General features: G+C 42.4%; 1 protein-coding gene across 1 annotated transcript in view; it reads right to left on the reverse strand.

Annotated features, from left to right (window-relative positions):
• megf10 (multiple EGF-like-domains 10) overlaps positions 1-24,347 on the reverse strand; it is a 60,905-nt gene extending 36,558 nt beyond the window's left edge. Inside the window, exons 1-4 of the mRNA XM_038970066.1 lie at positions 24,311-24,347; positions 16,354-16,600; positions 14,547-14,667; positions 13,961-14,097 (exon numbers count right to left, since the gene is read on the reverse strand). Of these exons, the coding sequence (XP_038825994.1) occupies positions 13,961-14,097; positions 14,547-14,667; positions 16,354-16,600; positions 24,311-24,347 (542 nt within the window). The remainder of the gene's footprint in view (positions 1-13,960; positions 14,098-14,546; positions 14,668-16,353; positions 16,601-24,310) is intronic.
• Positions 24,348-25,638: the final 1,291 nt, after the last annotated feature.

Below are 25,638 nucleotides of genomic sequence, written 5' to 3' on the forward strand. Positions count from 1 at the left end.
CTCCTCGCACTCTCCCTGAAGTGGGTGTCCACAGCCCGGTACGTCCTGTGCCTGCTCCTCACACTCTCCCTGAAGTGCGTGGAGCAGTCAGGTACTTCCTGTGCCTGCTCCTCGCACACTCCCTGAAGTGCGTGTCCCCAGTCAGGTACGTCCTGTGCCTGCTCCCCGCACTCGCCCTGAAGTGCGTGTCACCAGTCTGGCGCCACCTGTCTTGGCTCCACGCACTAGGCCTCCAGTGCGCCTTTCCAGTCTGGTGCGTCCTGTGCCTGCTCCTCGCACTCGCCCTGAGGTGCGTGTCACCAGTCCGGTGCCACCTCTGCCGGCCTCACGCACCAGGCTTCCAGCGACAGTTCCCAGTCCAGAGCTTCCGGCGACAGTTCCCAGTCCAGAGCTTCCGGCGACAGTTCCCAGTCCAGAGCTTCCGGCGACGGTTCCCAGTCCAGAGCCTCCGGCGACAGTTCCCAGTCCAGAGCTTCCGGCGACGTTTCACAGTCCGGAACCTCCAACAACGGTCCACAGTCCAGAACCTCCAACGACGGTCCACAGTCCAGAACCTCCTGAGGAGGTCCACAGTCCGGAACCTCCTGAGACGGTCCACAGTCTGGAACCTCCTGAGACGGTCCACAGTCTGGAACCTCCTGAGACGGCCCACAGTCTGGAACCTCCTGAGACGGTCCCCAGTCTGGAACCTCCTGAGACGGTTCACAGTCCGGAACCTCCTGAGACGGTTCACAGTCCGGAACCTCCTGAGACGGTCCACAGTCTGGAACCTCCTGAGACGGTTCACAGTCCAGAACCTCCTGAGACGGTCAATGGTCTGGAACCTCCTGAGACGGTCAACAGTCCGGAACCTCCAGCTCCATGGCCGGAGCCTTCCCCTGCGCCGATGCCCGTCTGAGCATGGCGTCCAGTCCAGCTCCAAGGCCAGAGTCTTCTTCTGCGTTGGTGCCCAGTCCAGGCACAGCATCCAGTCCCGCTCCATGGCGGGAGCCTTCCCTGCGCCGATGCCCAGTTCTAACACGGCGTCCAGTCCAGTTCTAGTTTATTTTCTATGTTGGTGATTTGTATGGTTCCCAATTAGAGGCAGCTGGTAATCGTTGTCTCTAATTGGGGATCATATTTAAGTAGCTGTTTTTCCCACCTGTGTTTATGGGATATTGTTTTGAGTTAGTGCACGTAGCATCTCTGTAGTCACGGTTCGTTGTTAGTTTATTGTTTATTTGTTTTTGTCTTTGCTTAGTTTCACTTTTTAATAAATAATGTGGAACTCAACATCCTCTGCGCCTTGGTCCGACATTTATTCCAACAAACATGACACCAGTTGAACGGTGTTTCCTCAGACACATTGGTGCGGCTGGCTTCCAGGTTAAGCTGGGGGGTGTTAAAGATCCTGGTTAGGCGGGTCGTGACTCCACCTTCGCCTCTCGCGAGCCCGTTGAGGAGTTGCAGCGATGAGACAAGATCGAAATTGGGGAGAAAAAGGCGGTAAATACAAAAAATATATATAGAGAAAAAACCCTACACAGTAAGACACACTGTGCCTATTGTTCTCATATTTCTAAATACGCTTCAACTTTCCAGGAAAAACAGAGTCATTACAGGAGCAACAGTGTTCAGCAATTGGGCCTAATTGCTATGAAAAGCAGGCGATTTGTAAACACACTGTTTAAAATCCAATATCATAGGTATCTGGTACCTATCACTGATTATAGATATTGGTAAAAAAAAACAAGCTTTGTTTATGACATCGGTGGCCGGCAGGTATGCTGAAAGCATGTTGCAATAGCACAATATCAGGGAGAGGAGAATGGATAGTATCAAGGTCAGAAAGGACACACATGGAAACCAGCTGAGAACAACTGAACGGAACTGTTTTTGACAGTTGAATTCATATGGAATGTGACACATTCCACTAACAGCACTACTTCTGTCTTATTACTTTCCAGATTATTCTAAAGGGACCACTGCATACTGTATATTTTTACAATTATTTTAATTATTTATTCTCTCTCTCTCACACATACACACACACACACACACACACCTCACACACACACACACACACACACACACACACACACACACACACACACACACACACACACACACACACACACACACACACACACACACACACGCACACGCACGCACACACAGCCCCAAAACCCAAGTAACACTATAATATACTGAAAATTCCTTTTACAACACAGAGGACACCAGATTGCCTAACAAAATCCCCAAATTTCCTTCCATTCCCAAGTCATATCCATAATATCATTCCCACATTCCATCACCATTGGCTAAGTGAGCAGACTGAGCACTGGTCTCCTTCATTTCCAGTTGTTGATATCCCTCTATCTCCCTAGGGGACTGGGTACTACACTATACCCTCTCAACCCTATCTATCTCACTCAGGGAAGCTAAGGGGCAATCTTAGCAAAGTTAGCATTCTCTAGTGCTAGCAGCCTTAATGGTCTTAGCAGTGTTAGCGTCCCCCCCCCACCACTCATAATGCATGGAGCTGTCACGCTAAACGGGATTCAAAGCATGCCGATAGGACACGCTCATTCATTTGCCCGACAGATGGCGTGTGTCAAAGATATGGAGTCACAAAGCAACAGCAACTACTGTACAACACTAGGGGCAGCTGAGAGGATTGTGTGGAAGACACATGGGAACTAACCTAACTTTACATGAAGTGTCCTGTTGATGGTATGCTACAGGGTAAACCCAAGAAAGCACCCTGGTATTAGTAGAATATACGGTATAAGTGCATAATATCTTTAACTCTAAGTTGTTGGAAAAGGACCCATCAGTAAGCATTTCACTGTTAGTCTACACCTGTTGTTTACCTGTGACCAACAACCATGTTCTAGTGAGACTTGGGAACTAAGTTAACTAACTGTTCACTTTACATGAAGTGTCCTGTTTGTGCTATGCTACAGGATAAACCAAACAATGCACCCTGGTATTAGTGTGTCGTATATACTGTAAGTTAATCAAGTGTATACTGTACTGTTGGGAATAAGGGGCTATATGGGGTCAATTACTGTGAGACGTGGTAAACGTTACCCTCCCACACCAGAGGGGGCTGGTGGGCCGAGATATAGAAGGACACGCTCAAAGTAACGGCTGGGATGGAATAGATGCTAAGGTATCAATCATGTTTCCATGGTTTCCATGGTCTACATGTTTTCCATGGTCTACATGTTTCCATGGTCTACATGGTTTCCATGGTTTCCATGGTCTACACATGGTTTCCATGATCTACATGGTTTCCATTGTCTACACATAATTCACATTGTTTCCATGGTTTACATGGTTTAAATGGTCTACATGTTTCCATGGTCTACATGGTTTCCATGGTCTACATGTTTCCATGGTTTCCATTGTCTACATGGTTCCATTGTTTTCATGGTCTAAATGGTTTCCATTGTCTACATGGTTTCCATGGTTTCCATGGTCTCCATGGTTTAAATGGTTTCCATTGTCTACGTGGTTTCCATGGTTTCCATGGTCTACACATTGTTTCCATGGTTTACATGGTTTACATGTTTCCATGGTCTACATGGTTTCCATTGTCTACATGATTTCCATTGACTACATAGTTTCCATTGTTTCCATGGTTTCCATGTTTCCATGGTCTACATAGTTTCCATGTTTCCATGGTCTACGTGGTTTCCATGGTCTACATGGTTTCCATTGTCTACATGGTTTCCATTGTCTACACATAATTCACATTGTTTCCATGGTCTACATGGTTTAAATGGTCTACATGTTTCCATGGTCTACATGGTCTACATGGTTTCCATGGTCTACATGTTTCCATGGTTTCCATTGTCTACATGGTTCCATGGTTTCCATTATCTACATGGTGTCCATGGTCTACACATGGCTTTCATGGTCTAAATGGTTTCCATTGTCTACATGGTTTCCATGGTTTCCATGGTTTAAATGGTTTCCATTGTCTATGTGGTTTCCATGGTTTCCATGGTCTACACATTGTTTCCATGGTTTACATGTTTCCATGGTCTACATAGTTTCCATGGTTTCCATGGTTTACATGTTTCCATGGTCTACATGGTTTCCATTGTCTACATGGTTTCCATTGTCTACATGATTTCCATTGACTACATAGTTTCCATTGTTTCCATGTTTCCATGGTCTACATAGTTTCCATGTTTCCATGGTCTACGTGGTTTCCATGGTCTACATGGTTTCCATTGTCTACATGGTTTCCATTGTCTACATAGTTTCCATGGTTTACATGTTTCCATGGTCTACATGGTTTCCATGGTCTACATGGTTTCCATTGTCTACATGGTTTCCATTGTCTACATGGTTTCCATGGTATACATGTTTCCATGGTCTACATGTTTCCATGGTCTACATGTTTCCATGGTCTACACATGATTTCCATGGTCTACATGGTTTCCATTGTCTACATGGTTTCCATGGTCTACATGTTTCCATGGTCTACATGTTTCCATGGTCTACACATGATTTCCATGGTCTACATGGTTTCCATTGTCTACATGGTTTCCATGGTCTACATGTTTCCATGGTCTACACATGATTTCCATGGTCTACATGGTTTCCATGGTCTACATGTTTCCATGGTCTACATGTTTCCATGGTCTACACATGATTTCCATGGTCTACATGGTTTCCATTGTCTACATGGTTTCCATTGTCTACACATGGTTTCCATGGTCTAAACATGGTTTCCATGGTCTACACATGGTTTCCATGGTCTACATGTTTCCATGGTCTACATGGTTCACATGATTTCCATTGTCTAAATGGTTTCCATGGTTTCCATGATCTATATGCTTTCCATTGTCTACACATGGTTTCCATGGTCTACATGTTTCCATGGTCTACATGTTTCCATGGTCTACATGGTTTAAATGGTCTACATGTTTCCATGGTCTACATGGTCTACATGGTTTCCATGGTCTACATGTTTCCATGGTTTCCATTGTCTACATGGTTCCATGGTTTCCATTATCTACATGGTGTCCATGGTCTACACATTGCTTTCATGGTCTAAATGGTTTCCATTGTCTACATGGTTTCCATGGTTTCCATGGTTTAAATGGTTTCCATTGTCTATGTGGTTTCCATGGTTTCCATGGTCTACACATTGTTTCCATGGTTTACATGGTTTACATGTTTCCATGGTCTACATAGTTTCCATGGTTTCCATGGTTTACATGTTTCCATGGTCTACATGGTTTCCATTGTCTACATGGTTTCCATTGTCTACATGATTTCCATTGACTACATAGTTTCCATTGTTTCCATGTTTCCATGGTCTACATAGTTTCCATGTTTCCATGGTCTACGTGGTTTCCATGGTCTACATGGTTTCCATTGTCTACATGGTTTCCATTGTCTACATAGTTTCCATGGTTTCCATGGTTTACATGTTTCCATGGTCTACATGGTTTCCATTGTCTACATGGTTTCCATTGTCTACATGGTTTCCATGGTCTACATGTTTCCATGGTCTACATGTTTCCATGGTCTACATGTTTCCATGGTCTACACATGATTTCCATGGTCTACATGGTTTCCATTGTCTACATGGTTTCCATGGTCTACATGTTTCCATGGTCTACATGTTTCCATGGTCTACACATGATTTCCATGGTCTACATGGTTTCCATTGTCTACATGGTTTCCATGGTCTACATGTTTCCATGGTCTACACATGATTTCCATGGTCTACATGGTTTCCATGGTCTACATGTTTCCATGGTCTACATGTTTCCATGGTCTACACATGATTTCCATGGTCTACATGGTTTCCATTGTCTACATGGTTTCCATTGTCTACACATGGTTTCCATGGTCTAAACATGGTTTCCATGGTCTACACATGGTTTCCATGGTCTACATGTTTCCATGGTCTACATGGTTCACATGATTTCCATTGTCTAAATGGTTTCCATGGTTTCCATGATCTATATGCTTTCCATTGTCTACACATGGTTTCCATGGTCTTAACATGGATTCCATGTTTCCATGGCCTGCATGGTTTCCATGGTCTACATGGTTTCCATGGTCTACACATGGTTTCCATGGTCTACATGGTTTCCATGGTCTACACATGGTTTCCATGGTCTACATGTTTCCATGCATTTGATAACATTCGATTTATTCCAACACAGCCATTACGATGAGCATGTCCTATGATTTCTCCGCCCAACAGCCACCACTGTCCTACACAGCTGAATGGATGTAGCTCGACTGCTGTGCTGAAATTTGATAAAAGTATAGGAGCTTACAGTCGTGGCCAAAAGTTTTGAGAATGACACAAATATTAATTTTCACAAAGTCTGCTGCCTCAGTGTCTTTAGATATTTTTGTCAGATGTTACTATGGAATACTGAAGTATAATTACAAGCATTTCATAAGTGGCAAAGGCTTTTATTGACAATTACATGAAGTTGATGCAAAGAGTTAATATTTGCAGTGTTGACCCTTCTTTTCAAAACCTCTGCAATCCACCCTGGCATGCTGTCAATTAACTTCTGGGCCACATCCTGACTGATGGCAGCCCATTCTTGCATAATCAATGCTTGGAGTTTGTTAGAATTTGTGGGTTTTTGTTTGTCCACCCGCTTCTTGAGGATTGACCACAAGTTCTCAATGGGATTAAGGTCTGGGGAGTTTCCTAGCCATGGACCCAAAATATCGATGTTTTGTTCCCCGAGCCACTTAGTTATCACTTTTGCCTTATGGCAAGGTGCTTCATCATGCTGGAAAAGGCATTGTTCGTCACCAAACTGTTCCTGGATGGTTGGGAGAAGTTGCTCTCGGAGGATGTGTTGGTACCATTCTTTATTCATGGCTGTGTTCTTAGGCAAAATTGTGAGTGAGCCCACTCCCTTGGCTGAGAAGCAACCCCACACATGAATGGTCTCAGGATGCTTTACTGTTGGCATGACACAGGACTGATGGTAGCGCTCACCTTGTCTTCTCCGGACAAGCTTTTTTCCGGATGCCCCAAACAATCAGAAAGGGGATTCATCAGAGAAAATGACTTTACCCCAGTCCTCAGCAGTCCAATCCCTGTACCTTTTGCAGAATATCAGTCTGTTCCTGATGTTTTTCCTGGAGAGAAGTGCCTTCTTTGCTGCCCTTCTTGACACCAGGCCATCCTCCAAAAGCTCCGTACTGGTGGTGCCCCGATCCTGCAGCTGAATCAACTTTAGGAGACGGTCCTGGCGCTTGCTGGATTTTCTTGGGCGCCCTGAAGCCTTCTTCACAACAATTGAACTGCTCTCCTTGAGCGTCTGCGTGGCCTAGTCTGGGTTTCCAGCCCTCCATCAATTAACTAGCGTGGCCTAGTCTGGGTTTCCAGCCCTCCATCAATTAACTAGCATGGTCTAGTCTGGGTTTCTAGCCCTCCATCAATTAACTAGCATGGCCTAGTCTGGGTTTCCAGCCCTCCATCAATTAACTGGCATGGCCTAGTCTGGGTTTCCATCCCTACATCAATTAACTAGCGTGGTCTAGTCTGAGTTTCTAGCCCTCCATCATTGAACTAGCATGGCCTAGTCTGGGTTTCCATCCCTCCATCAATTAACTAGCGTGGTCTAGCCTGGGTTTCCATCCCTCCATCATTGAACTAGCATGGCCTAGTCTGGGTTTCCAGCCCTCCATCAATTAACTAGCGTGGTCTAGTCTGGGTTTCCAGCCCTCCATCATTGAACTAACATGGCCTAGTCTGGGTTTCCTGCCCTCCATCATTGAACTAGCCTGACCTAGACTGGGTTTCCAGCAGGGTGTGGCTAGGCAGGCAGAACCACAGGCAGTGGCATGGTATACAGTACCGAGGTTTTGCCATGACGTCTGGTTTCCCTCAAACCCTTATTAACTCATAAAAGTGCACTTGCAGTGCTATTCCTGTAGGTTCACTGGGCTGGCTAAGTATATGGTGCGTCCCTCTCTGATAATGTTAATTATATGGACAAAGTCCTACTCTGTTGCAGGAACCAAAAAACTCTGATCGGAGCATGATTCATTGCTCTAAACTTTGAACTACACTCTTAGAAAAAAAGGTGCTATCTGGAATGTAAAATGATTATTTGTATGTCTCTATAGGAGAACCCTTTGAAGAACCCTTTTGGGTTCCATGTAGGACCCTTTCCACAGAAGATTCTATGTGGAACCAAAAAGGGTTCTCCCTGGAACCAAAAATGGTTCTCCTATGGGGACAGCCGAAGAACTGTTTTGGAACCCTTTTTTTCTAAGAGTGTAGCTTGATTGAGCTTGCCTGGTACAATGGGAGCAATAGAATAGTCCCGAAAGTACAATCCACAGCCACCCATCTGGAACTCCAGACTCGATCAAACGCTCAAAGCATTTAAAAGAAAACAAGTACTATTTCAACCCAGGTCTTCTGAGGTCACAGTTGCTTGTTTGATTGTGTCCATACAAACATGCATAGTTGTTGTGAAAGTACTAGCTAAGCACACTTTCCTCATAGTGCTTTCAAGGAAAAGAGAATACAAGGAAGATTTACTGTCCTAGACGGTTTGGCTCAAGTCCAGCTCTGGCAGAGCAATGGGAGGGTCTCTCTAAGGAAGAAACTGAATAACAAAGAAAGTTTCCCACTCTAAATTACTCCCAGGATTCATCCCAAATGGCACCCTGTTCCCTATATAGTGAGCCCAATTGAAGCCCTGGTCAAAAGTAGTGCACTATAAAGGGAATAGGATGCCATTTGGGACGCAAGACTTAGGAGGAGCCTACAGAAGCCTCAAGCGGCAGTAGTGCATGGGAGGGTCTCTCTTTCTATGAATTATATTTCTATGGTCTCTCCCCCACAGCTTCCTCAGGCATCCCAGGCCGCTGGCTGCAGCCAGCCTGACAAGAAGCAGACAGACCGCACGCATCATACTGTAGCCTATTGGTCTGGAAGAGATCCACACTCCTGTGATCACACACACACACACACACACACACACACACACACACACACACACACACACACACACACACACACACACACACACACACACACACACACACACACACACACACACACACACACACACACACACACACACACACACACACAGGCACACACACAAGCAGACACACCTATGTCAGGGTTCCCCACCTTTCGGCCCACAGATGATTTTATTTGGCCCCCCAAGTTTTCTGTGCAAAAAATAAACGTTTTTATTGTTGGACATAAAACACTGTAAAAAGGGGGTCAGGGAGAGGGAGATGGGGTTTAGATCTGGGATAAGAGGAGGACAGGGAGATGGAACTGGGATAAGAGGAGAACAGGGAGATGGAACTAGGATAAGAGGAGGACAGGGAGATGGGGACAGGGAGATGGAACTGGGATAAGAGGAGGACGGGGAGATGGGGACAGGGAGATGGAACTGGGATAAGAGGAGGACAGGGAGATGGAACTGGGATAAGGCTAGAAAGTTTTTCCACATTTTTTTGTTGGTCATAAGGGTTGGTTTATTAGCTAAACCTTGCAATGCACACACCAAAAAATCATATACAGCGCATTCGGAAAGTATTCAGACCCCTTGACTTTTTCCATATTTTGTTACGTTACAGCCTTATTGGATTAAATTGATTAAATTAATTGTTTTCCTCACACAAAATACCCCATAATGACAAAGCAAAAACAGGTTTCTAGAAATTTTTGCAAATGTATTAAAAATAAATGACAGAAATACCTTATTTACATAAGTATTCAGACTCTTTGCTATGAGACTCAAAATTGCACTCAAGTGTATCCTGTTTCCATTGGTCATCCTTAAGATGTTTCTACAACGTGATTGGAGTCCACCTTTGGTAAATTCAATTGATTGGACATGATTTGGAAAGGCACACACCTGTCTATATAAGGTCCCACAGTTGTCAGTGCATGTCAGAGCAAAAACAAGCCATGAGATCGTAGGAATTGTCCTCAGAGCCCCGAGACAGGATTGTGTCGAGGCACAGATCTGGGGAAGGGTACCAAAACAGTTCTGCAGCATTGAAGGTCCCCAAGAACACAGTGGCCTCTATCATTCCAAAATGCAAGAAGTTTGGAACCACCAAGACTCTTCCTAGAGCTGGCTGCCCAGCCAAACTGAGCAATCGGGGGAGAATGGCCTTTGGACAGGGAGGTGACCAAGAACCCGATGGTCACTCTGACAGAGCTCCAGAGTTCTTCTGTGAGATTGGAGAACCTTCCAGAAGGACAACCATCTCTGCAGCACTCCACCAATCAGGCCTTTATGGTGGAGTGGCCAGACGGGGGCCACTCCTCAGTAAAATGCACATAACAACCCGCTTTGAGTTTGCCAAAAGGCACCTAAAGGACTCTCCGACCATGAGAAACCCGATTCTCTGGTCTGATGAAACCAAGATTAAACTCTTTGGCCTGAATGCCAAGCGTCATGTCTGGAGAAAACCTGGCACCATCTGTATGATGAAGCATGGTGGTGTCAGCAGCAGGGACTGGGAGACTAGTCATGATCGAGGGAAAGAGAAGAGATCCTTGATGAAAACCTGCTCCAGAGCACTCAGGACCTCAAACTGGGGCTAAGGTTCACCTTCCAACAGGATAATGACCCTAAGCCCACAGCCAAGACAACCCGGAGTGGCTTTGGGACAAGTCTCTGAATGTGGCCCAGCCAGAGTCTGGACTTGAACCTGAAAATGGCTGTGCAGCGACGCTCCCCATCCCGCCTGACAGAGCTTGAGAGGATCTTTAGAGAAGAATGGGAGAAATTCCCCAAATACAGGTGTGCCAAGCTTGTAGCGTCATACCCAAGAAGACTTGTGGCTGTAATCGCTGCCAAAGGTGCTTCAACAAAGTACTGAGAAAAGGGTCTGAAAACCTATTGAAATGTGACATTTCAGTTTTTTTTATACATTTGCAAACATTTCTAAAAATCTGTTTTTGGCTTCATCACTTTGGGGTATTGTGTGTAGATTGATAAGGAAAAAAACTATTGAATACATTTTAGAATAAGGCTGTAACGTAAGAAAATTTGGAAAAAGTCAAGGGGTCTGAATACTTTTCAAATGCACTGTATTTAGTAAGGAATTCCACTTAAAAAAGTGCTGACTACTTACAGTATTGGGTGGATGTTTTTGTAACATTTTTGCTGTACTGGTCCCCCACGTGAATTGAACCCACAATGCTGGCATTTCAAGCTTCTTGCTCTACCAACAGAGCCACACTTGATATGGATTAGTGCTTATATACAGTATATACACTACCGTTCAGAAGTTTGGGGTCACTTAGAAATGTCCTTGTTTTCCATGAAAACATATATGAAATGAGTTGCAAAATGAATAGGAAATACAGTCAAGACATTGACAAAGTTATAAATAATGATTTTTAATTGAAATAATAATTGTGTCCTTCAAACTTTGCTTTCGTCAAAGAATCCTCTATTTGCAGCAATTACAGCCTTGCAGACCTTTGGCATTCTAGTTGTCAATTTGTTGAGGTAATCTGAAGAGATTTCACCTCCCACAAGTTGGATTGGCTTGATGGGCACTTCTTACGTACCATACGGTCAAGCTGCTCCCAAAACAGCTCAATAGTGTTGAGATCCGGTGACTGTGCTGGCCAGTCCATTATAGACAGAATACCAGCCGACTGCTTCTTCCTTAAATAGTTATTGCATACAGTAGTTTGAAGCTGTGCTTTGGGTCATTGTCCTGTTGTAGCAGGAAATTGGCACCTATTAAGCGCCGTCCACAGGGTATGGCATGGAGTGGCAAAATGGAGTGATCGCCTTCCTTCTTCAAGATCCCTTTTACCCTGTACAAATCTCCCACTTTACCACCACCAAAGCACCCCCAGACCATCACATTGCCTCCACCATGTTTGACAGATGGCGTCAAGCACTCCTCCAGCACCTTTTCATTTTTTCTGCGTCTCACAAATGTTCTTCTTTGTGATCCGAACACCTCAAACTTAGATTTGTCTTTCCATCCACTGTCCAGTGTCTGTGTTCTTTTTCCCATCTTAATCTTTTCTTTTATTGGCCAGTCTGAGATATGGCTTTTTCTTTGCACCTCTGCCTAGAAGGCCAGCATCCCGGAGTCGCCTTTTCACTGTTGACTTTGAGACTGGTGTTTTGCGGGTACTATTTAATGAAGCTGCCAGTTGAGGATTTGTGAGGCGTCTGTTTCTCAAACTAGACACTCTAATGTACTTGTCCTCTTGCTCAGTTGTGCACTGGGACCTCCCACTCTTCTTTCTATTCTGGTTAGGGCCAGTTTGCGCTGTTCTGTGAAGGGAGTAGTACACAGCGTTGTACGAGATCTTCAGTTTCTTGGCAATTTCACCCATGGAATAGCCTTAATTTCTCAGAACATGAATAGACTGATGAGTTTCAGGAGAAAGTTCTTTGTTTCTGGCCATTTTGAGCCTGTAATCGAACCCACAAATGCTGATGCTCCAGATACTCAACTAGTCTAAAGAAGGCCAGTTTTATTGGTTCTTTAATCAGAACAACAGTTTTCAGCTGTAAAAAAAAATTACAAAAGGGTTTTCTAATGACCAATTAGCCTTTTAAAATTATAAACTTGGATTAGCTAACACAACGTGCCATTGGAACACAGGAGTGATGGTTGCTGATAATGGGCCTCTGTACGCCTGTGTAAATATTCAATAACAAAATCAGCCGTTTCCAGCTACAATAGTCATTTACAACATTAACAATGTCTACACTGTATTTCTGATCAAATTGATGTTATTTTAATGGACAACAAAATGTGCTTTTCTTCCGAAAACAAGGACATATCTAAATGACCCCAAACTTTTGAACGGTAGTGTATATTATTATTTTTAAATCTCATATATCAGGTTAATATTTGAAATTGGAAGTCCTGATAATAAATGTATCATATCTGATGATCCAATATCAAATGATATGACATCACAGGTATGTTTGAGTTAAGTGCAATCTAGACTACTTTATTCCTTCATGTCATACTGTTTGTACTCGATTTGACCTTAATTGCTAAAGACGGACAATATTACTGTTAGGTTGCTGGGATAACGTGTGCACTACATTTGTCCAGTGGGTATTTATATTTTTCCAAGCCCTATTAAGTACAGTTGGCATCACTAGTTAATTGCTTGGCCTTGCCTGCTGCTCTCTCTCTCTCTCTCTCTCTCCCTCTCCCTCTCCCTCTCCCTCTCCCTCTCCGTCTCCGTCTCTCTCTCTCTCTCCCTCTCCCTCTCTCTCTCTCTCTCTCTCTCTCTCTCTCTCTCTCTCTCTCTCTCTCTCTCTCTCTCTCTCTCTCTCTCTCTCTCTCTCCCTCTCCCTCCCTCCCTCCCTCCCTCCCTCCCTCCCTCCCTCCCTGACCTTGTTATTGGTCTGGAGGGATCAATGGGACCGCTACAGTAGCAACAGATGGTCTGCTGTAGTTCCACTAACACATATAGACTTAATATAGGTCAAAGATGACACTTACCATTGAATTCCAATTCAGCCATCGCTGACTAATGTATACAACCAAGGGATTACTTCTGCAGTGTTTGTTTATGACATTATAGTTGTATGTGATAGCCTGTTGCCTGAATTTCAAATATATTCTGCTTTGCAAAAATTGGGAAATAGACATGAACAGATATCCATGGACTAGGCTAGGGTTAGGAGTTTTTCTTGACCACATGACGACTAGAATGACACTGACCTGGCAAAAGAGTGGATCCTAGACAAACTGCTTTACTGATTTTGACTGAATTGGAGCCATTTAGTGTAATGTCATGTCATGTTTATTCTATTTCTTCCCTTTTGGGGCAGGTGAAGGGGAGGGTGATTTCTCAATCCAGGGTTTGTGTTTGTTATTTTACCTCAACTTTCTTACAATGTGAAATAAAATATTATAAATCAAGAAAAAAAAGCCTGTCATGTCATAGTTTGGCATGGCTCAGTTTGGTTTGGCCTGGTCCAGCCTGTCTTACCGTTCTCCGGTGTAGCCTGGACTGCACAGACACTGTCCACTGGAGGATACACACATCCCCCCGTTGTGACACTGACACTCCTGGGAACAGTTCCTCCCGAAGCGCCCCTCCGGACACGGCTGGCCACACACTGTACCCTAAACACACACAGAACATTGAATGTGTCAGCACAATATCAACATCCCAGAGTAAATACAATATGTAGGCCATCATATCAATATCCCATAACACATATCAATACATATGATGCAAAAAGAGGATATGTACAATGTGGAGGCTGCTGAGGGGAGGACGGCTCATAATAATGGCTGGAACGGAGCGAATGGAATGGAATAAAACACATAGAAACCATGTGTTTGATGTATTTGATACCATTCCACTGATTCCGCTCCAGCCATTATTATGAGCCGTCCTCCCCAATTAAGTTGCCACCAACCTCCTGTGATGTACATGGTGTCGTAGCTATCGACTCCTTGCAGTACCATTATATTATGACGTTATATTACTGTAAATGTCAATATGATAACATACAGTAATGCACGTGACTATCAAACATAATTTATGTGTGTGTGTGTGTGTGTATTACCATCCATCCAGCGGGGCAGGAGCACTCTCCAGTGACATGGTGGCACACTCCTCCATTCTGACAAGGGCATCTCTCCTCACACTGCTGTCCATGCTTCCCTGGTGGGCACAGGTCCTCACAACTATAGGACAAGAGGAGAAACATGAAATCAATCCTTACAGACTTAAAGAAATGACAGAGTCAGAAACAAAAAGGGAATGATTAATTAATTATAATACAAATTCTGAAATTATATCTTTCACAAGAACATCTCTTTCAAACCCTTTTTTGTCTTGAAGCACCCTAGCCACCATTGTCAGAAACTAGCAGGTTCACGTACACTACCGGTCAAAAGTTTTAGAACACCTACTCATTCAAGGGTTTTTCTTTATTTTTACTATTTTCTACATTGTAGAATGCCAAGAGGGTGCAAAGCTGTCACCAAGGTGAAGGGTGGCTATTTGAACAATCTCAAATATATGTTTAACACTTTTTGGTTACTACATGATTCCATATGTGTTATTTCATAGTTTGATGTTTTCACTGTGAAAACCCTCTTGGCATTCTCTCAACCATCTTCATGAGGTAGTCACCTGGAATGCATTTCAATTAACAGGTGTGCATTCTTAAAAGTTAATTTGTGGAGATTCTTTCCTTCTTAATGCGTTTGAGCCAATCAGTTCTGTTGTGACAAGGTGGGAGTGGTGGTATACAGAAGATAGCCCTATTTGGTAAAAGACCAAATCCATATGACGTCAAGAACAGCTCAAATAAGCAAAGAGAAATGACAGTCCACTCTGAAAGTTTCTTCAAGTGCAGTCGCAAAAACCATCAAGTGCTATGATGAAACTGGCTCTCATGAGGACCGTCACAGGAATGGAAGACCTCTGCTGCAGAGGATAAGTTCATTAGAGTTACCAGAAATTGCAGCCCAAATAAATGCTTCACAGAGTTCAAGTAACAGACACATCTGAACATCAACTGTTCAGAGGAGATTATGTGAATCAGGCCTTCATGGTCTAATTGCTGCAAAGAAACCACTACTAAAGGACACCAATAATAAGAAGAGACTTGCTTGGGCCAAGAAACACGAGCAATGGACATTAGACAGGTGGAAATTTGTCCTTTGGTCTGGAGTCCAAATTGGAGATTTTTGGTTCCAACCACCGTGTCTTTATGAGACGCTGTGTGGGTGAACGGATGATCTCCGCATTCGTTTGTCCCACCGTAAAGCATGGAGGAGGAGGTGTTATGGTGTGGGGGTGCTTTGCTGGTGACATCGTCTGTGATTTATTTAGCATTCAAGGCACACTTAACCAGCATGGCTACCACAGCATTCTGCAGCGATACGCCATCCCATCTGGTTTGGGATTAGTGAGGCTATCATTTGTTTTTCAACAGGACAATGACCCAACACACCTCCAGGCTGTGTAAGGGCTATTTGACCAAGGAGAGTGATGGAGTGCTGCATCAGATGACGTGGCCTCCACAATCCCCCGACCTCAACCAAATTGAGATGGTTTGGGATGAGTCGGACCGCAGAGTGAAGGAAAAGCAGCCAAGAAGTGCTCAGCATATGTGGGAACTCCTTCAAGACTGTGGCTATTTGAAGAATCTCAAATATAAAATATTATATATACTTTTTTTGGTTAGTACATGATTCCATATGTGTTATTTCATAGTTTTGATATCTTTACTATTATTCTACAATGTAGAAAATAGTACTAATAAAGAAAACCCCTTTTGACTGGTAGTGTACATACAGTGTGCGTTTGTGTTTTTTTATATTTCTGAGTGCATGCATGTGTGCGTGTCTCTGATGACTCACAAAGCACCGGTGTATCCGGGTGAACACTTGCACTCCCCGGTCACGTGGTGGCACGCTGCTCCATTTTGGCACAGGCACTTCTGTTGGCACCCGTTGCCATAGGTGCCCGCTTCGCAGACCTCTTCGCAGCGCCAGCCCCTGTACCCGGGCTGGCAGATACAGGCGCCAGTGATGGGGTTACACAGTGCACTGTTCTGACACTGGCAGCGGTTACTGCAGTGGGGACCCCAGTGGTTGCTGTCACACGCTGAGAAAGAAATAAGAGAGAGAATGTAAGATTTAAACTAGGAGATATAAAAAGGGCTGATTTTAGCGTTGTATTCAGTAAGTGAGTATGCTAGTTTGTAAGTATGTATTTTAGAAGAATGCTCAGAACATACTGTAAATATAGGACTTTAAAATCTCCAAAAGCTCCTAATTTCCAGGTCATTGAGGGATTCAAATACATCGGAAATGAGTTGACTGCTAAGAGACCACAAAACAAAGCCAGAAACCACCAGCCATCCACAACCTGTTCCTCAAGCTGATTTAATCAGAGCTTGTTTTGATTTATTACCTCACATTGAGGTCAATCATCTCTCCTTGCCAGTTGTGCGTTACTACGAATTATTTCAGGCGCACACCTGTTTTCAGTTTTGGACAGGCAGCTGTGCTGGAGGAGCACTTCACCAACAATCCCCTCAGCTTAAGCTACTGTAAACATCTGGGCCAAATGAAACCCTGCGCTTCATCAAGGTCTCTACGTTAAGTCACTTGACCAAAACAAACATACTGTCCCCAAATGAGTGTTGAGGTTGATAACTTTAGGTCGTGTTTCACTATTAACCCAGCAAGTTAACCATCTGTGGGGAAGGGGGATCCTACCAGCCTACCACACTCAAGACCGCTCCTATTAAAAGCTGAGTAGCTGAGTGGAGTCACATCTTTAGCGTGGACCCGGCCCTCCTTTCATCTCATTAGGGTCTCAGGGTCCTGTTCATTAGCGAGCACCATAGCAACAGAAAACAAAAATAAGCATTTCTCATTGGACAAGTCCAGGTAATGCCTCCCTGTTTCAGTCTGTTTTCTTCTGTTTGGTGCCAAATGAACATGACCCAGCTTTCTCGTGCCTCTCAACTGTAGGTTCTCTGCTGAACTGGAGGAAACTAACGTTCTTTCCATAACCACATGTTTATTCTAGTTGTCTTTCATCTTCTGTGAAACACGTTTCTATGTTTCTACGATTACGGCGGTACTGCCTTCATGGTTGGGTTAGGGAACTGCTCTCATGGTTGGGTTAGGGAACTGCTCTCATGGTTGGGTTAGGGAACTGCTCTCATGGTTGGGTTAGGGAACTGCTCTCATGGTTGGGTTAGGGAACTGCTCTCATGGTTGGGTTAGGGAACTGCTCTCATGGTTGGGTTAGGGAACTGCTCTCATGGTTGGGTTAGGGAACTGCTCTCATGGTTGGGTTAGGGAACTGCTCTCATGGTTGGGTTAGGGAACTGCTCTCATGGTTGGGTTAGGGAACTGCTCTCATGGTTGGGTTAGGGAACTGCTCTCATGGTTGGGTTAGGGAACTGCTCTCATGGTTGGGTTAGGGTACTGCTCTCATGGTTGGGTTAGGGTACTGCCCTCATGGTTGGGTTAGGGTACTGCCCTCATGGTTGGGTTAGGGATATGGTACTGCTCTCATGGTTGGGTTAATGTTAGGGTACTGCCCTCATGGTTGGGTTAGGGTTATGGTACTGCTCTCATGGTTGGGTTATGGTACTGCTCTCATGGTTGGGTTAGGGAACTGCTCTCATGGTTGGGTTAGGGAACTGCTCTCATGGCTGGGTTAGGCTACTGCCCTCATGGTTGGGTTAGGGTACTGCCCTCATGGTTGGGTTAGGGTTATGGTACTGCTCTAATGGTTGGGTTAGGGTTATGGTACTGCTCTCATGGTTGGGTTAGGGTTATGGTACTGCTCTCATGGTTGGGTTAGGGTTATGGTAATGCTCTCATGGTTGGGTTAGGGTTATGGTACTGCCCTCATGGTTGGGTTAGGGTTATGGTAATGCTCTCATGGTTGGGTTAGGGTTAGGGTACTGCCCTCATGGTTGGGTTAGGGTTATGATACTGCCCTCATGGTTGGGTTAGGGTTATGGTACTGCCTTCATGGTTGGGTTAGGGTTATGGTAATGCTCTCATGGTTGGGTTAGGGTTATGGTACTGCCCTCATGGTTGGGTAAGGGTACTGCCCTCATGGTTGGGTTAGGGTTATGGTACTGCCCTCATGGTTGGGTTAGTGTACTGCTCTCATGGTTGGGTTAGAGTTAGGGTTATGGTACTGCTCTCATGGTTGGGTTAGGGTTATGGTACTGCCTTCATGGTTGGGTTAGGGTTATGGTACTGCTCTCATGGTTGGGTTAGGGTTAGTGTACTGCCCTCATGGTTGGGTTAGGGTTAGGGTACTGCCCTCATGGTTGGGTTAGGGTACTGCTCTCATGGTTGGGTTAGGGTAAGGGAACTGCTCTCATGGTTGGGTTAGGGTTACGGTACTGCTCTTATGGTTGGGTTAGGGTACTGCTCTCATGGTTGGGTTAATGTTAGGGTACTGCCCTCATGGTTGGGTTAGGGTAAGGGTACTGCCCTCATGGTTGGGTTAGGGTAAGGGAACTGCTCTCATGGTTGGGTTAGGGTTATGGTACTGCTCTCATGGTTGGGTTAGGGTACTGCCCTCATGGTTGGGTTAGGGTTATGGTACTGCCCTCATGGTTGGGTTAGGGTTATGGTACTGCTCTCATGGTTGGGTTAGGGTTAGGGTACTGCCCCCATGGTTGGGTTAGGGTTATGGTACTGCTCTAATGGTTGGGTTGGGTTAGGGTTAGGGTACTGCTCTCATGGTTGGGTTAATGTTAGGGAACTGCCCTCATGGTTGGGTTAAGGTTAGGGTACTGCCTTCATGGTTGGGTTAGGGTACTGCCCTCATGGTTGGGTTAGGGTCAGGGTACTGCTCTCATGGTTGGGTTAATGTTAGGGTACTGTCCTCATGGTTGGGTTAGGGTTATGGTACTGCTCTCATGGTTGGGTTAATGTTAGGGTACTGCCCTCATAGTTGGGTTAGGGTACTGCCCTCATGGTTGGGTTAAGGTTAGGGTTAGGGTTCTGTACAGCACTTCGAGATATTAGCTGATGTACGAAGGGCTATATAAAATAAACTTGATTTGATTTGATTTGGGTACTGCCCTCATGGTTGCCCTAAGGGGTCTGGTAATGACTAGGGGGAAATATGAGAGAGCACAGGTTTACTTTCACTGGCAAACCCTTCATTAGAAATGCTCTGTATATACTCAGAGCTTAGTCTCAGAGAAAGAGGCCTCTCTTTAGCAGTGTGGAGACTGACAGAGTTTAGAGTTGAGAGAGGGACAACCTTAAAGATAGGCAGCAGTACTAGTAAGCACAAACAAAGATAGACAGCAAGCAGACAGTAGTTACTGCAGTCATTGAAATCTTTGGCACATATGTGTAATCCAGTTACGTAATGAAAACGAAACACCTGCGAATATCAGAGTGCAAAAACTAAGTAAAAACTCTATGTAGAGCAGTGCGTCCAGATCCAGGTGCTGGTGCTAGCAAATAAACTCCTATCTATCCAACAAGTTAACCAACTAGGTATCCAACTATTTATCCAACTAGATATCCAACTAGGTATCTAACCAGGTATCCAACAATCTATCCAACTAGGTATCCAGCCGGGAATCCAACAAGGTATCCAACTATCTATCCAACTAGGTATCCAACTAGGTATCAAACTATTTATCCAACTAGATATCCAACTAGGTATCTAACCAGGTATCCAACGATCTATCCAACTAGGTATCCAGACAGGAATCCAACTAGGTATCCAACTATCTATCCAACTAGGTATCCAACTATCTATCCAACTAGGTATCCAACTATCTATCCAACTAGGTATCCAACTATCTATCCAACTAGGTATCCAGCCAGGAATCCAACTAGGTATCCAACTATCTATCCAACTAGGTATCCAACTATCTATCCAACTAGGTATCCAACTAGGTATCCAACTATCTATCCAACTAGGTATCCAACTATCTATCCAACTAGGTATCCAACTATCTATCCAACTAGGTATCTAACTATCTATCCAACTAAGTATCCAACTAGGTATCCAGCCAGGAATCCAACTAGGTATCCAACTATCTATCCAACTAGGTATCCAACTATCTATCCAACTATCTATCCAACTAGGTATCCAACCATCTATCTAACTATCTATCCAACTAGGTATCCAACTACCTATCCAACTAGGTATCCAACTAGGTATCAACTATCTATCCAACTAGTATCCAACTAGGTATCCAACTATCTATCCAACTAGGTATCCAACCATCTATCTAACTATCTATCCAACTAGGTATCCAACTATCTATCCAACTATCTATCCAACTAGGTATCCAACGATCTATCCAACTAGGTATCCAACTATCTATCCAACTAGCTATCCAACTAGGTATCCAACTATCTATCCAACTAGGTATCCAACTATCTATCCAACTAGGTATCCAACTAGGTATCCAACTAGGTATCCAACTATCTATCCAACTAGGTATCCAACTAGGTATCCAACTAGGTATCCAACTATCTATCCAACTAGGTATCCAACTATCTATCCAACTAGGTATCAACTATCTATCCAACTAGTATCCAACTAGGTATGCAACTAGGTATCCAACTATCTACCCAACTAGATATCCAACTATCTATCCAACTAGGCATCGAACTAGGTATCAACTATCCATCCAACAAGTATCCAACTAGGTATCCAAATATCTACCCAACTAGGTATCAACTATCTATCCAACAAGTATCCAACTAGGTATCCAACTTCATATCCAACTATCTATCTAACATTCCATCGAACCACGTATCCAACTAGGTATTCAACTAGGTGACGAACCATCTATCCAACTATGTATCCAACTAGGTATCCAACTATCGATCTAACTACGTATCAAATTATTTATCCAACTAGGTATCCAACTATCTATCCAACTAGGTATCCAACTAGGTATCTAACTAATTATCCAACTATCTATCCAACTAGGTATCCAACTATTTATCCAACTAGATATCCAACTAGGTATCTAACCAGGTATCCAACAATCTATCCAACTAGGTATCCAGCCGGGAATCCAACAAGGTATCCAACTATCTATCCAACTAGGTATCCAACTAGGTATCAAACTATTTATCCAACTAGATATCCAACTAGGTATCTAACCAGGTATCCAACGATCTATCCAACTAGGTATCCAGACAAGAATCCAACTAGGTATCCAACTATCTATCCAACTAGGTATCCAACTATCTATCCAACTAGGTATCCAACTATCTATCCAACTAGGTATCCAGCCAGGAATCCAACTAGGTATCCAACTATCTATCCAACTAGGTATCCAACTATCTATCCAACTAGGTATCCAACTAGGTATCCAACTATCTATCCAACTAGGTATCCAACTATCTATCCAACTAGGTATCCAACTATCTATCCAACTAGGTATCCAACTATCTATCCAACTAAGTATCCAACTAGGTATCCAACCAGGTATCCAACTAGGTATCCAACTAGGTATCCAGCCAGGAATCCAACTAGGTATCCAACTATCTATCTAACTAGGTATCCAGCCAGGAATCCAACTAGGTATCCAAATATATATCCAACTAGGTATCCAACCATCTATCTAACTATCTATCCAACTAGGTATCCAACCATCTATCTAACTATCTATCCAACTAGGTATCCAACTAGGTATCCAACTATCAATCCTACTAGGTATCCAACTATCTATCCAACTAGGTATCCAACTAGGTATCTAACTAGGTATCCAACTAGGTATCCAACTAGGTATCCAGCCAGGAATCCAACTAGGTTTCCAACTATCTATCCAACTAGGTATCCAACTAGGTATCCAACTATCTATCCAACTATCTATCTAACTAGGTATCCAACCATCTATCTAACTATCTATCCAACTAGGTATCCAACTACCTATCCAACTAGGTATCCAACTAGGTATCAACTATCTATCCAACTAGTATCCAACTAGGTATCCAACTATCTATCCAACTAGGTATCCAACCATCTATCTAACTATCTATCCAACTAGGTATCCAACCATCTATCTAACTATCTATCCAACTAGGTATCCAACTACCTATCCAACTAGGTATCCAACTAGGTATCAACTATCTATCCAACTAGTATCCAACTAGGTATCCAACTATCTATCCAACTAGGTATCCAACTATCTATCCAACTAGGTATCCAACTATCTATCCAACTAGGTATCCAACTATCTATCCATAGGATCCAACGATCTAATCCAACTAGGTACCCAACTATCTATCCAACTAGCTATCCAACTAGGTATCCAACTATCTATCCAACTAGTGTATCACACTATCTATCAACTAGGTCCAACTATCTATCCAACTAGGTATCCAACTAGGTATCCAACTAGGTATCCAACTATCTATCCAACTAGGTATCCAACTAGGTATCCAACTAGGTATCCAACTAGGTATCCAACTATCTATCCAACTAGGTATCCAACTATCTATCCAACTAGGTATCCAACTATCTATCCAACTATCTATCCAACTAGGTATCCAATGATCTATCCAACTAGGTATCCAACTATCTATCAAACTAGGTATCAACTATCTATCCAACTAGTATCCAACTAGGTATGCAACTAGGTATCAAAAAATCTATCCAACTAGGTGACAACAATACCATCTATAATATGTATAATACTCTTCAATACAGCACATTATAGAATCTAATACATCGGCAAGCTATTCATATTATCAAGTCTATCGAATCGATCAGAAAAAAAGTTTATATAAAAATGATAAAGTTAATGCTTTGTAATTATTTTAAATAAAATCTAAATCCAGTCCGAATCATAATCATCTATATAAATATAAACTGACTATACTTTCTATATACTCTATTAATCTTTTCCTTCTTTAAATAATCTATATCATAATTTTTTGAAAGTTCCTAAATCATACTATCTTAATCAAATTATGATTTGTCCTCCTAGTAAGTATCGATTTCTGATTCAATCAGGTAATTAAGATCTGTCTATAATAAAATTTAGTTATATCTAATTTCTTTCGATCTATATAAGATCTCCATTAGTATCCACTAAAATCCATATATAATATGAATGTATAATAACTTTGCTCCAATTTTAATATCTTTGTATATTAATATTATGATGTTATATTAAGTATTATATTCCAAATAAAATCATCAATATGCTTCCTATTCACTACATGTAATCTCCATTAATTGCAATCCGACCTAATTATGGATCGTAACTCCATTGATACAATTCTCGAAATTGAACATCCCATTCCACTTCCATACTCTATTTTCTTTTCCCTCGGCTATATAACTTTCTATCATATCCGGACGCTAATCCAATATAAACTGTATTCCAATAATATACACTTACTACATAGATTTAACTACTCATCATATCGCTCGCCTCTACTATCCTATTACTCGGTGGGGGGGTGCTAGGTGTTGTGGAAAATGATTATTTCGTTAATTCTTCTGTCTCCGCACACATTCCATTGTGCATCTTCTTGAGTCCATTCCGCATCTCATCGCCCTATCTCGTCTGCTCTAAAATATAGAATTAAAATTTTCACAGCTTCAATCCTAAACTCCCTCAAATATTTTCGCATTCTTGACTAAAGTCAAACTAGGTCGTCGTGCTATCGGCCTTCCACCCTCATTCCCGACTCATCATTATCACTTTAACGATATTCATATTTTACTCTATATCGGCTTTCATTCACTCCTATCGTCTCTCCATGATGCCTCATTCCACTTATCACTATTCGCTCTTCTGAATCCTCACACATTATTCTTACGCGCTTCCCTCCTCACCATTATACTCTATCTCTATCGTTCTACTCATATCCATAGCTCCTTATTAACTTAATCATTCTTAATCTTTGTAACTTTCTAGCTAGTGTACCTGCAATTATAGTCTCGAAGAACCAAACCACTCTGCCGTGCGTCTTACTTCTCCTCCATCACCACTCATTCCCTCTTCTTCTCATCTAGCTGATTCACACAATAATATTGTCACCTGTCTCATCAATGCCACTATCTAATCGATCTAATAAATTCATGCACTGTCGTCTCCACTACATTAATTCCACAATAAAGCTATACCTACATTGCTCTTTACTAACTTCCGCCCACTCTCTACTTATTATAATCAATATACTAATTTTGGATCAAATAATCAAGATCAAATATATCTATCGAACTATAATAATTACAAATATTCGATATATCAAAACAGATCTAATAATGCTACTATACATTACCATAGGATCACATCGTAATCTATTCCATTAATTGTTATTCGTGAATTTGTTCTACTCCAAATATATCTATCCTAAAATATATATTAAAAGAATGTCAGTATCATCTATAATCTATATTAGACAATTCTATATCCAGAAATTCTATCTATAACCTAGAGTCTAATTCTAAAATGATCCCGTATATCCAGTATATTTGAAACTGACAATTTCCTAACTATACTATATATAGGCTATAAGTATCATTTCAAGAAAACCATGGATCACCAATAGTATATTATTATATATCCTATAATACACCATATATAATCTAACTTTCAACTTTTAAAAAATGATTAAGTTTGAATAATCACAGTATTTCCAGTTTCATATAATTAATTATGAATCTGGTATATCAATTCTAATATCGCTTAATTTTCCGATGATTATCTAATCCTTATATACACTAATTGTTATATAATATATATCTCATATGACTAATAAAAACTATCTATTATATATTTTTACAGCCAATTAACTATATGCTAGAATTTTTTTAGTTCCAAATAATTCAAAAATCAATACTATTCATCAAGCGTTCAATAGATACTCTTAAAAAACTATAATCATGATTCTATCAAAGTCGGTTAAATAAATATATATTACAGAGTAACGACCTAGATTTTCCCTCCCTATCACGCCTTCTATTGCGTTATGATATAATAATCAGTAAATTGTCGATCAATTCCTAATAATAAAGTACGCGTCACATAGTCGATTCTAAGTGTTCTATTATAAATTATTATGAAGTTCCAATTAAGATCTTTCACTAATCCGATATTTCGACACCCTATAATTTGTTGCTCAATTCATTGAACAGCACCATCTTCATAATCGTCTATG

This window comes from Salvelinus namaycush, chromosome 31, assembly GCF_016432855.1.
Source record: "Salvelinus namaycush isolate Seneca chromosome 31, SaNama_1.0, whole genome shotgun sequence".
Taxonomy (NCBI): domain Eukaryota; kingdom Metazoa; phylum Chordata; class Actinopteri; order Salmoniformes; family Salmonidae; genus Salvelinus; species Salvelinus namaycush.